The sequence below is a fragment of the Macaca thibetana genome, chromosome 16 (genome assembly GCF_024542745.1).
Source record: "Macaca thibetana thibetana isolate TM-01 chromosome 16, ASM2454274v1, whole genome shotgun sequence".
NCBI lineage: Eukaryota > Metazoa > Chordata > Mammalia > Primates > Cercopithecidae > Macaca > Macaca thibetana.
Genome location: NC_065593.1, coordinates 65,253,413 through 65,266,467, shown reverse-complemented (window position 1 = coordinate 65,266,467; position 13,055 = coordinate 65,253,413). Strand labels below are relative to the sequence as shown.

The 13,055-nt window shown below is 49.5% G+C and overlaps 1 protein-coding gene across 1 annotated transcript; it reads right to left on the bottom strand.

Annotated features, from left to right (window-relative positions):
• Window positions 1-3,812: 3,812 nt before the first annotated feature.
• Window positions 3,813-12,796, bottom strand: LOC126939246 (CMRF35-like molecule 7). The gene is made up of 4 exons (XM_050764437.1): window positions 12,633-12,796; window positions 7,194-7,523; window positions 5,045-5,117; window positions 3,813-4,366 (listed from the first exon to the last, which is right to left on the bottom strand). The coding sequence occupies exons 1-4, from the start codon at window positions 12,781-12,783 to the stop codon at window positions 4,204-4,206; spliced, it is 717 nt and encodes a 238-aa protein (XP_050620394.1). The 5' UTR covers window positions 12,784-12,796; the 3' UTR covers window positions 3,813-4,203.
• Window positions 12,797-13,055: the final 259 nt, after the last annotated feature.

Here is a 13,055-nt window from a genome sequence, read left to right as displayed (position 1 = left end):
AGCATTATTCACAATAACCAAGAGATGGAAACAACCTAAATGTCCATCAGTGGATGAATGGATAAAGAAAGTGTGATATGTACATACAATGTAATATGGTTTGGCTCTGTGTCCCCACTCAAATCTCATCTTGTAGCTCCCATAATTCCCACATGTTGTAGGAGGAACCTGGTGGGAGATGATTGAATCATGGGGGCGGGGCTTTTCCATGCTGTTCTGGTGATAGTGAATGGGTCTCACGAGATCTAATGGTTTTATAAACGGGAGTCTCCCTGCAGACGCTCTCTCTTTGCCTGCTGCCATCCATGTAAGATGTGACTTGCTCCTCCTTGCCTTTCACCATGATTGTAAGACCTCTCCAGCCATGTGGAACTGTAAGTGCAATAAACCTCTTTCTTTTGTAAATTGCCATGTCTCAGGTATGTCTTTATCAGCAGCATAAAAACAAGCTAATACACAATGGAATCATATTTTAGCAGGAGATGAGAGAAAAATATTTTATAGTGTGCTTGAAAGTAGGTTGAGAACATGGTTTATTCTTCTATTTCTTTTATTTTTAAAAATTATTACTATTTTTAATTGATACACAATCAGACATATTTATGGGGCACATCGTGATATTTTGATATGTACACATAATGTGTAATGATCAAGTAAGGGTAATTCACATATCACTCACCTCACTTTTCTTTGTGTTGGAAACATTCAAAATCTACTCTTCTAGTTATTTGAAAATATACAATAAATTGTTGACAATTATAGACACCCTCTAGTGCTATCCACCTATCCAGCTGTACTTTTGTATCTGTTAATAAATCTCTGGTTATCCCCTAACCCCCAACACACTTCCCCACCTTTAATAACCACTGTTCTACTTTCTATGTCTTGTTCTACTTTCTATGTCTTGAGATCAACTTGAGAACAGTATTTCTCTTTCGTGCCTGACTTATTTCATTCACATAACGCCGTCCAAGCTCACCCATGTTACCACAAGCTATAGAATTTTTTTTTTTGAAACGGAGTCTTGCTCTGTCTCCAGGCTGGAGTGCAGTGGCACAATCTTGGCTCACTGCAACCTCCACCTCCCGGATTCAAGCAATTCTCCTGCCTCAGCCTCCCGAGTAGCTGGGACCACAGGCACACACTACCATGCCCAGCTAATTTTTGTATTTTTAGTAGAGACGGGGTTTCACCATGTTGGCCAGGATAGTCTCTATCTTTTGACCTAGTGATCCGCCTGTCGCAGCCTCCGAAAGTGCTGGGATTACAGGCATGAGCCACCACACCCAGTCAAATTTTGTTCTTTCTTATGTCTAAACAGTATTCCATTATGTATATATGCTACATATTCTTTATCTTACGATGGAATATAATTTTATTCAGCCTTAACAAAGAAGGAAATCCTACCATATTCAACAGCATGGATGGATCTTGAGGACATTATGCTAACTAAAATAAGACAGTCACAGAAGGTTAAAGCCTGCATGGTTCTGCTTACATGAGGTAGCTAAACTAGTCACACTCATAGAAGCAAAAAGTAAAACAGTGGCAGCCAGGGGCTGGTGGAGGAGTGGAAAGGGGGAGTTGCTATTCAATGGGCGTGATATAGTCATGCAAGGTGAAAAAGTTTTAGAACTCTGCTGTAGAGCAATGTGCATATAATTAAGAATAGTGTACTGCACACCTAAGAGTTTGTTAAGAGGGCAGATTTCGTGTTAGGTGTTTTTTGTTTGTTCATTTGTTACCACAATTTTTAAAAAGGGGAAGAAGGAACCCATGCCCCCGGCCCTGGTGAGGGCCCTTCCCACTGCTGTCTCTTTACTGCCCCTGGCCAGCTGCCTTCAGCTCTGAACTTCCTCTGTGGTTGTGCAGTTGTTCAGAAGCAAAAGCCTGTGGGAAGGAGAAGTTGTGCTTTTCTCTCAAAAAAAAAAAAAAAAAAAAAAAAAAAAAGAGTAAGAGCCATACCTGCCCACCTTTTTTTTTTTTTTTTTTTTTTTTTTTTTTGACAGAGTTTTGCTGTGTCCTCTGTCGCCCAGACACAAATGGCACAATGGCACAATCTCGGCTCACTGCAACCTCCACTTCCCGGGTTCAAGATATCCTCCTGCCTCAGCCTCCCGAGTAGCTGGGACTACAGGTGTACACCACCACACCCAGCTAATTGTTGTATTTTTAGTAGACACAGCAGTTTCGTCATGTTGGCCAGGCTGGGCTTGAACTCCTGACCTCAGGTGATCCACCTGCCTCAGCCTGCCAAAGTCTGGGATTACAGGTGGGAGCCACCATGCCCAGCACGTCACTAACTTTTGGTTCCATTAAGGGTGAAAATCAGTTTATGACAAATCCTCATGGTCTGTGGCTATTACAGGGCATGAGGGCTTTGGCTCCAAGCTCCCAGTTGAAACACATTTGCTGTAAAATGCAATGCCAGCACTACTGGCTCATTTATTGACTTTCCGTCTTTCTCTCTATCCCAGAGAATGGGTGTATTAGGCAGGCTTCTAGGTATTTCCTAGAAATGTGTACGTGGGTAGTGGTGTAAGGGCGTGTGTGCTGGGTGGGCAGACAGACAATAGACACCTACTTTACTCTGGTGGATTCTCCTCGATGGAGCCACAAGAATAACAACCCAGCCACACTAGCTCCAGAGAGATTGAGGGATTCATTGAATATCAACAGGAAGAACCGGTGGGAAAAGAATGACATCACCTTGACAAGCGCCAGTGGCCCCTCGCCCCTTTGAGTCCAGCTGGCGAAGCATCGTGCTTTGGTTTTCCCTCTCGTGGAGCAGTGCGGTCCTCCCTGGGTCTGGCAGATCTTTGGGAGGCTGGATCCAGGAAAGCATTCCAGGAAGCAGGGCCCTGGGGGTGGTGGACTGTGGGTCTTGGTCCCCCACAGAATGACTCAGGGGGTGTTAGCCCGGCTCGAACTCTCCTTTCTGGCCATTATGGAATTTTCAGGCCCATCATTGGCCAGAGCCCTAAATTCAGATGAAAGTCAGAGAAAGTTTCTCTTTGGCTGAAGGACAACAAGAGGGGGTTAAAGAGTCACAGTGGAAAGGGGAGGCTCCGGTTGCCATGTTAGGGACCAGAGGGCCCCCTCTCCTTTATCCACTGCTGACAGTCAGAGCTCCCTGTTAGAACCAAGAGCAGGAGGGAGGCGTCCTCATGGGTGTTCAAAGGGCAACATGCTGAACATGTGTGGTGTGTTTGCGTGTGCAGGTTGGGGAGGGAGAGTGTCTCACATGGGGCTGGTTCTCCTCACAAGAAGTGAAGGTCCCTTTGGTGTGAGGTCCCTCACCTATACAGCACAAAGTGACCACATTTGAGGGCCTCATCGCCGTTGGTGAGGCATGTGAGGAGACAGCAGCACTTCCCTAGGACAGTTTTCATGAGTAACATGATTTCAACATTACTGAAAAGGGAGGGTGCCATTTCCTGCGATGGTTTTTGTTATTGCCCTCCCCACCTGGAGGTGGTTCTTGAGGCCCAACAGGCTCTTTTGGGGAGGAGACCTGAGCTGTCACGCTGAGGAGGCTCCCAAGCTGCAGCCCCCCAGAGGTGGGGGAGTGGGCAGGGAGCTTGGGGAGCCAGGAGGAGGAGGATGTGGGAGGGGGAGATTCCTCCTCAACCCTGTGGACTCAGAGCCATGTCCTCCCTGGGGAAAGGGTCCATCCAGCTCCTCATGCCCTAGAATCAGGAACTCATCCCAGAATCACTCTCCTTGTGTGTGGGATCAGATAGGTTTCTTATGAACACAAGTTATTAAAACCCAACTTTGCCAGAAAAAAATATTTTTAAAAAATGGATATATCAGGCTCTAAGGCAAATACAGTGTTGAGTTGGTCTCCGGGATGATGGAAGTCTAGAGCTGGGGGGTCTCCCCCAACTTCTCCTGTACTTTGGTCCCATGCTCTGTGCCAGAGTTATTCCAGCAGTGGGGACACAGTCATCCAGGCTTGAGCTCCATCTCTGCAGCTCCTGACCAAGAGAACAGGTGCTGGCACCCCAGGAGGTGATAGTGGCTTGGGAGAGGCCCCGGCCCTGGTGGGCAGGGAGGTGCCCACCAGCTCCAAGGCCAGGGCAGAGGCCAGGGCCCCTACCTTGGTTGCCGCATCCCGAGGACTCAGAGATGTTCCTTCCACAGCCCAAGTCTCTTCTGGAAACGTGGTCCAAGGCAGGAAGGCTCTGCAGATCCATCTCTCTAAGCGGCCATGTCTTTAGTCAGAAGTTCAGAGAAGTTCATGTAGATAGGCTGGTCCCCTGGCTCCTCGGGGACCCTCTGAGACCCCTTCAACCAGAGGATGGCACCAACCAAGATGAGCAAGATGGGCACCTTCACAAATACCAGGAGCATGTAGTGGTTCCTGGGGAAGAGGACACAGTGCTCAGAGCCCTGGGCACCCCCAGGCCATGTCACTCCCATCCCCTAACCCTGTGAGCCATCAGTCAAAGCCTGTGACCCTGGGCTGGGCAACCCCACTCTGAAGATCCCTGTAAACCTCCTCCTTGGTTCAACCTCAAGGGCTCCTCCAACAGTCACCTTGGCTGGTTTCGCACGGGGCCCGTCTTCCTTTCTAATGTTACCTTTTGGGACCCTTTTTGCTCAAAGTACATCTCAGCTCAACAGAAGCACCAGAGGTCACCAAATACAGGTTGTGTTTCCTGCCTCTGTTCCTGCTAATGCCAGCTCCAGACTGGTAAATCACCCTTCCTGCTCTGTGTCCCTTGATGTCTTGCACCACAGAGGGTGGTATCTTATCTCCCCCTGGCACCCATGAGGCCACCAATACAAGGTTGACCGATTGACTGGGCGGATGATGCTCACTGAGAAGAGTTCTGCAGAGTGGTTTTCTGGTGAGAGCTAGAGTGGGGAGATGGTGGATTGCAGTGACGGGGGCAGGAGAGAGATGGAGGGTGGGCTTGGGGCCTCGACTCTGGCTAGAACAGGTGTTGGTGTTTGGTGACAGGCAGGAGTTCTCAGGCTTGGCTTCCCCTTAGGAGGGACCCCAGGTAGGGACAGGAGAAAGAACCACATGACTCACCTCTTGTGGGTGCTGATGGACACCCTGATATTGCTGTTGACAGATGAGCCTGCTGGTGCGGAAGCTGCTCCCTCTAGACACAGGCAAAGTCAGCCATGGGTTATTAGCACAGGTGGGAGCTCGTGCATGGGTCACAAAGCCACCCGACCCTGCCAGCCTTCACCAGAAGACCCTTTCCCCTGGAGTAGGAGGATTTTTCTCTCCTGCTACAGCCCCTCGTGCTTCTACTGAGTCACCTCAATCTCAATACACAGACATTTTTTCCCATCATTTTCAGGTGTGGCAAGAAAAATTAAAAAATAAATAGGAGTAGGCACCGTATTCTATTATGGGGAGAGAGAGAGGTTTTTTCATACTTTCTTTCCACCTATCTTGTAAGTGGGACTATTGGATGGGGAAATAAATTTCTGGTCTTTTCCTCTGGAGTGATGCCTGAGCAGGGCTTAAGGAGATAAGATGCTGAAAATGGGCTGTCCAGAAATTGGGGTAGTCCAGAAAAAGGGAAAGGGGGCTCCAGAAGGCTCATGAAGAAAAGGGCACACTCCAGTTAAATAGAGAACACAACTATGAGGAACGGAACATTTTTAGGAGCAACTATACAGGCAATTTGTTGGGGGCAGTCTGGTGGGGGGGCCCCTGAGCCCAGCCCGGCACTGAGTATCCATGACCCAACAGTGATCTTTTATTTCAGTCCTCGGCCCCAGCAAATTCTTCTCAATGGTCTCAGGCTGTCAGGGGCAGTGGTTCACGCCTGTAATCCCAGCACTTTGGAAGACCAAGGGAGGCAGATCGCTTGAGCCCAGGAGTTCGAAAACAGCCTGGGCAACATGGTGAAACCCTGTCTCTACAAAAAAATACAAAATGAACCAGGTGTGGTCATGTGCCCCTATAGTCCCAGCTACTCAGGAAGCTGAAGTGGAAGGATCAATTGAGCCCAAGAGGTCGAGGCTGCAGTGAGTCAAGGTCGCCCCACTGCACTCCAGCCTGGGCTACAGAGAGAAACCCTATCTCAAAAAACAAAACAAAATCAAACAAAAAAGGCCCAGGCTGGGGCCACGCTAGGTAGGCTCCTGTCTAAGCTGCAGGTAACTCTAGTCACAACAGTTCCTATGAAGCCCCTGATCGTCTTACAGGCTGGTACCCCTGTAGGTCCCCCACCCAACACTCCAGAACATCTCTCTCCCTAAAGCGCCACACTGGCCGTGGCTTTTTGTCTCTTTGTACCACCTGCATGTCTTGCTCAATCCCCTCTCTGCCCCCATAGATATTCTGGGCTTCCCCTACTTGGCAGCCCTGGGGAAGTCTTGCTTGACCCTTTCTGGACTCCTCTTTACCCAGCTGTAGCCACTGTGTCCATGTGCCTCTTTGGTACCAACCCCAACAGTATACAGGCTTGTTCTAGGGCCGGCATTGTCTATTTCCACATCACCACCAAATGGATCCAAGTGGACACTGAGCTGATGAAGTACTGAGTACGGGTGTGTGGGTGGAAGTGGAGGTTGGGGGCTGCTTCCCAGACTCCAGCAACAGCAGCAGGACGACCCCAGAGTCTGTCAGTGGAGTCCAAGGCATGGAGGAGATGCCAGGGCAACCAGAGAGGTCCCTGACATTGCCCGTGATTGAAGCCATCCTTTCACTTTAAAGCGTCCACTGTCACCCATGCATCTCCCTGGGACTTTCTTACCCCGTGCTCATCTTACACAGCCAGATAAAGTAGCAGAGCAGGTGGCTGGGGACCTAGAAAGGAGGGTACTGTAAGATGCCCAGAGCTACTCTGGGTTGGTGCAGTTACTGGGACTCAACACTAGGACTCCCTGGGCCGCTCTAGGTTCCCTCTCTGCCATGTCATGAGCAGGGCTGGGCCACCAGTCACCAAAACTGAAGTCCCCATTCTCACCCCCATCCCAAGCCCCACCTGGATTCCTTGGAGAGACCTCAGGGACTGAGATGGCAGAGCAATGCTGGCCGCCACTCTCCCTTAGTTTCTCTCACCTCCCTCCCAGTCCGTCTGTCTGTCTGTCTCTCTCTCTCGCTGTCTCTCTTAGGCTCACCGTCATTCCCCTTCAGCCTTGGGGAGGAGCAGGTCAGAGCATTGACTTTCCCAGCCCTGAGCTCCAGGGCCTCGTTGTGTAGATGAGAAAGTTCTTACCTGGGTCAACAGTCAGTTGCACTTGAGTCCCAAGGTCAGGTCCTAGTCTCTGAATCCCACACCAGTAAATGTTTGAGTCATTTTGCCTGAGCCCCTCCATGGTCACAGTGAATGTGCAGTCTGTATGACTGTCCTTGATGGACACAAGGTCCTTCTTCTCTTCTTGCTCCGACCCTCTGGTTTGAATGAGGATCTCGCATGAGACCCAGCGCGCCCCTCGGCACCACCACTTGACGTGGGTCTCCCATCCTCGCTTATAGTGGCACTGCACCTTCACGGACCCCTTCTCTGGACCTCTCACGGACACTGGACCTCGGATGGAGAAACAGCCTGCAAAACAGAATCCCAAGATACAACTCCTGTTGCCTGAGCCAGTTTGGTGTTTAAGAGTCCCGAGTGTGTCTCTAACACACCCAATTCCTCATCCCCATCTCCCCCTCAGTCCAGCCCCCCACCAGCTTCTACACCTGCTTAGCATGTGACACCATGGTCTCCTACCACCTTCTTTCCTTGTCCTCTCAATGCTGTTCTCATCGGAGCCAAATATTTAACTACCAGCCCTCTGGGAGAAAAAAATCCCTGGTTTAGGAGCTGGGCACGGTGGCTCACACCTGTAATCCCAGCACTTTGGGAAGCCAAGGTGGGCAGATCACCTGAGGTCAGGAGTTCCAGACCAGCATGGCCAACATGGTGAAACCCGGTCTCTACCAAAAATACAAAAATTAGCTGAGCGTGCTGGCAATCACCTGTAGTCTCAGCTACGTGGGAGGCTGAAGCACGAGAATCGCTTGAACCCGGGAGGCAGAGGTTGCAGTGAGCTGAGATCATACCACTGCACTCCAGCCTGGACAACAGAGTGAGGCTCTTGTCTAGGAAAAAAAGAAAAGAAAAGAAAAAAATCTCTGGTTTTAATATTTGCCAAATTCCGTAGTGTAACTACTCCCACAGTGGCAAATGTCAGGTAATCCATGTGATGTCACTGGACACAGAACTGGGAAAAGGTGTCCCAAGCCAGCTCCTGTGAGCCAGACCCAGCACCCTGTGGGGGTACCCAGGGTTTCCTCTCCAGCCTTCGTCTTGTCTCCCCTGACAAGCCTCCATGGAGGGAGTCTCTCCATTTCCATGGCTTTAATGATTACCTGTTTCCTGATGGTTCTCAAATCCATATTTGCAGCTCAGACTCCCCTTAGCAAGTCCACCATTTACAAACACACGCTGGATGTCTCCACCCCAAATTCCTATGTTGCAGAATGGAATGCACTTCCTCTCCCATCCTGAACTACTCTCCTTTGGTATTTTTTTCTAGTGAGGCTTTGGATGTGACAGAGTAACAAAGGCCTGGTGAAAGCTAAGCAGATTAGAGGTGAGCATCATCAAACGGCTGCCTGTGCCTCCACTGATTGACTCCAGTTAGGCTGTGTGCAGATAGGCTCTTTCCTTGGCAATGACACGGGTTTCTTGATCACTCAGAAGTGGATAAAGGGGCAGAGAATCACAAAGGTAGCCTCCCTTGACTGTCTCGTGGCCTCAGAGCTTCAGGCCCAGGCCGGGGGTCTCTGCAGGGTGGAGAGAGCCGGGTCTATTTCCCAGGCAGGTGCCGCGTCCTCACAGCTTGGGCCTTCTCCCTGAAGCTGTTTTAGTTTTCTTGAACTTTGCATTTGTGGTTGGTAGAATAATGTCCCCCATAGGTGTTGGCATCCTCATACACAGAACCTGTGAATACGTCCCCTGACGTGGCCAGAGGGACTCTGCAGATGTGATGAAGTTAGGGACCTTGAGACAAGAAGAGTATCCTGAATAATCTCCACGGATATTCTAAGTGAAACAGGGTTGAGGGAGAGTCCGATTGGAAGATGCTCTGTTGCTGGCTTTGAAGTGGAGGAAGAGGCCACCGGCCAAGAAAAGCAGATGGCTTCTAGAAGCTGGAAAATGCAGGGAAACAGATTCCCCCTAAGAGCCTCTAGAAGAGGGTTCCCAACCCCGGGACCACAGATGGGTAACAGCCCATGGCCTGTTAGGAACTGAGCCTTACAGCAGGAGGTGAGCAGTGGGCAACCAAGTGAAGCTTCATCTGTGTTTACAGCCACTCCCTGTTGTCCGAATTACCACCTGTCCTCCGCCTCCCGTCAGATCAGCGGCGGCATTAGAGTCCTATAGAAGTGCGAACCCTATTGTGAACTGCACATGTGAGGGATCTAGACTGCACACTTTATGAGAATGTAATGCCTGATGATCTGTTACTGCCTCCCATTACTCCCAGATGGGACCGTCTAGTTGCAGGTAAACAAGCTCAGGGCTCCCACAGATGCTACATTATGGTGCAGTGTATAATTATTTCATTATATATTACAATATAATGATAATATAAAGCATACAATAAGTGCAATGTGTTTGAATCATCCCAAACCATCCTCACCCCACTCCTGGTGTGGAAAAATTGTCTTCCATGAAACTAGATCCTGATGCCAAAAAGGTTGGGGACCACTGCTCTAAAGAAACCCAACCCTACCTACACCTCAATTTTAACCAGTAAGACCATGCCAGGCTCTGGTCTTCAGAAGCATCAATGAGATGATGAAATTGTGCAGTTCTAAGCCATAGAGTTCATGTTAATTTGTTACAGCAGCCACTGGAAATTAACATAGCATTCAATCAGCAGAACCAACTTGATTCTCTTCAAACCAGCAGCTCCACCACCCAGCCTTCCAGAAGAGCTTGGCATCTTCTTTCATGCTGTCCTCTCCTTCAGCCCCAAGAGCTGATTGGTAGCCAGTTTAGTTAGCTCTATCCTAGAGATGCTCCTCAGGTTTTTTTCATCTTTCAATCTCTGTCATCACAGCCCCCAGGACAGCATGGCAGCAGGGCAACTGTGAGCTTTAAATGCAGAAAGACTTGATGCTGAACTAGTTGGGAAACCCTGGCAGAGTTGCTTAACCTCTGCAAGTCTTGCTTCCTTATTCATAAGACAGTCACGCTACACTCTACTTTGAAGGTGGTAATAGGACTTGGATGTGTATAGGCTGGGCAAGGTGGCTCACGCCTGTAATTGCAAAGCTGTGGGAGGCTGAGGCAGGAGGATCGCTTGAGCCCAGGAGTTCCAGACTAACCCGGGCAACATGGTGAAACCCTGTGTCTGCAAAAGTAAAAGATTAGCTGGGAGTGATGGTGCATGCCTGTGGTCCCAGCTGCTTGGGGGGCTGAGGTAGGAGGATCGCTTGAGCCTGAGAGTTTAAGGCTGCAGTGAGTTACAATCACCCACCACTGCACTTCAGCTTGGGTGACAGTGAGGCATTGTCTTCAAAAATTATTTACTTTTAAATTTAAAAGAAGACTTGGATATAGTCCAATACCAGACATTTGGGGTTTGCTCCATCAGTGACAGCTCATCAACAGGTCAGGACCTCATCTGTGCCTAGATCATGGCGGTGGCATCTGGAGAGGTCTTCCCAGTCCCAGCAGCATCCTCCCCAACTCTCCCCTCCTGAGGATTATGGCCTTCATACTCTTGTCTTTTGTGTTTCCAATCTCATATCCAAATCGCCACCCCCAAGCTGTCCTGCACACTGACAGCTCCCTCTGCTCTCCTCTCCATACCACTGCCTGAGTTGGGTACTGACACTGTCTCCTCCTCATCGTCAGCTGCACTTGCCCTGAGCATCTAAAAATCTTTTAGAGGCCAGGCACGGTGGCTCATGCCTGTAATCCCAGCACTTTAAGAGGCTAAGGTGGGTGGATCATTTGAGGTCAGGAGTTCAAGACCAACCTGGCCAACATGGCGAAATTCTGTCTCTACTAAAAATACAAAAATTAGCCAGGCATGGTGGCAGGTGCCTTAATCCCAGCCTCTTGGGAGGCTGAGGCAGGAGAATCACTTGAACCCGGAAGGCAGAGGTTGCAGTGAGCCAAGATTGTGCCACTGCACTCCAACCTGGGCGACAGAGTGAAACTCCGTCTCAAAAACAAAAAACAAAAACAATAACAATATACCCAAAAACATAAATTGGATTTGTCAGCAATCACTAACAGCAGAAAAGAGATGCTGCTGCCTTGAACAAAGTGTCATGAATCCTAGCTTCAGTCATTCAAACTGTAAAGGGCTCACAATGTAATTAGGCCCATTTAAAAATATATGTGGGGGTTTCTCTAACCACAGAATATGATGGCTGGAACTATTAATCAGGCTTCTATGTGTTGTCAAGAGTTGGTATGAGGAACGATAGGGATGGAAATGACAGGGCAGCCGTCAGCTTGGAGCAGAGCCCTGTTGAACTGGTCGAAGGGCTGAAGTCCAGCCAGGACTGGAGTTGGGTCTCAGAACTCTCCAGCTGTGCTCTTTCCTGTTGTACCTCTGTGGACTGCTCTATCTGTGCCAGATGGTCAGTCCCGAGGCTCCAGGAGAGAACTGTGTGGCCCACACATACTGTATACCATGTGTAAAATTCTGGATTGTCCCCTAATGCCCTCTAGGTATCCACCAAGGTTTGCCATGGAGAAGATCATCTAGCCCTTCCCACTTTCCACCTGGGTTCTTGAGAAGTTTTTTCTTTGAAAGTCTCAGCTCCTGAGCATGGCGTGGAAGGCCTTCATAATCTTGTCTTTTGTGTTTCCAATCTCATATCCAACTCGCCACCCACAAGATGTCCTGCACACTGATAGCTCCCTCTGCATGTATCCACCATTCTTTCTAAGCCTCCATCTCTCTGCACAGGTCCCCCAACACACACAGCCACATACACACCCAACTCTCTAGAGTGTCTGACCTTCGTTCTACAGGGCACATCAAGTGCACATCTTCATCTTTCTCTAGTCACCAGAGAGAACTGCTTCATCCTCCGCACACACCTCCAACCAATGCCTTATTGTGTCCTGCAACTGCTCATTGTTTATGTGTATGTCTCACTCACTAAGCCAGCTGGAGTCTTTTTACTTTTCTTTTTTTTTTTTTTTTTTTGAGACAAGGTCTCACTCTGTCACGCAGGCTGGAGTGCAGTGGTGCGATCACAACTCTGCAGAATTGAATACCTGAGCTCAAGGGATCCTCCAGCTTCAGCCTCCCAAGTAGCTGGGACTACAGGCATGTGTCACTACGCTCAGCTAATTTTTGTTCATTTTCTTTAGAGACGAGGTCTCACTATGTTGCCCAAGCTGGTCTTAAATGCCTGGACTCAAGCAATCCTCCCACCTTGGCCTCCCAAAGTGTTAGGATTACAGGTATGAGCCACGGCCTCAAGCTTGGAGTCTTCTTTAATGGCCAGTTCTCCTCCTCTTTTTTCTTGATGTCCTCAGGCCCCGAAGCACACAATGTCAGTCCCCAGTGCACCTTTGTTGAATGACTTCACAAAGCCACCTCTCATTTCCCTGGATGTGGAAGGACAAATGCCCTCTGCCTCCTGCCCTGGCCTTGTCATACCAAGGGCCCAAGGCCCCAGCCCCACTCACCTGAGAGGCTGAGAAGGAGCAGAGCGGGGGACAGCCACATGGCTCTGCCTTCTCGGCTCCTCGTCCACCTGATCTGCAACCAGTGGCAAATGCGGATCCCAGATGCACTCTGGAAGTTCTGCCTGAGCTCAGTCTTGCACCTTCTGTGCATCTAGACCGCCTTTGACTTTCTTAATCATTCACTTCCTTTTATAGAGTGGGTAGTTCCTGCTTTTAATTATTCAATGAAAGAGGCAGGACTGGGCCACAGGGATTGAGCACTGTCACTATGTAAAAAAGAGGAGGGAGGGGACTGTGCAGGGTCAGGAGGGGAGGGGGAAAAGGGGTGGGGTGGGGGGGCATCTGGCCTAGCAGGCCTTGGGTCCAAGGGGTATAACACTCTGGGAGTCAATTTCAGAACTGTTCTACACCACAGTGACGGGT

Bases quoted from the DNA above. Each gene is read 5' to 3' on its own strand.
- LOC126939246 (XM_050764437.1), bottom strand. From the start codon at position 12,783: ATGCACAGAAGGTGCAAGACTGAGCTCAGGCAGAACTTCCAGAGTGCA. The intron at 7,524-12,632 runs GTGAGTGGGGCT...TCTGTTTTGCAG, and splicing joins GCTCCTTCTCAGCCTCTCAG to GCTGTTTCTCCATCCGAGGT. The intron at 5,118-7,193 runs GTAAGAACTTTC...GCCTGTGTCTAG, and splicing joins GCAACTGACTGTTGACCCAG to AGGGAGCAGCTTCCGCACCA.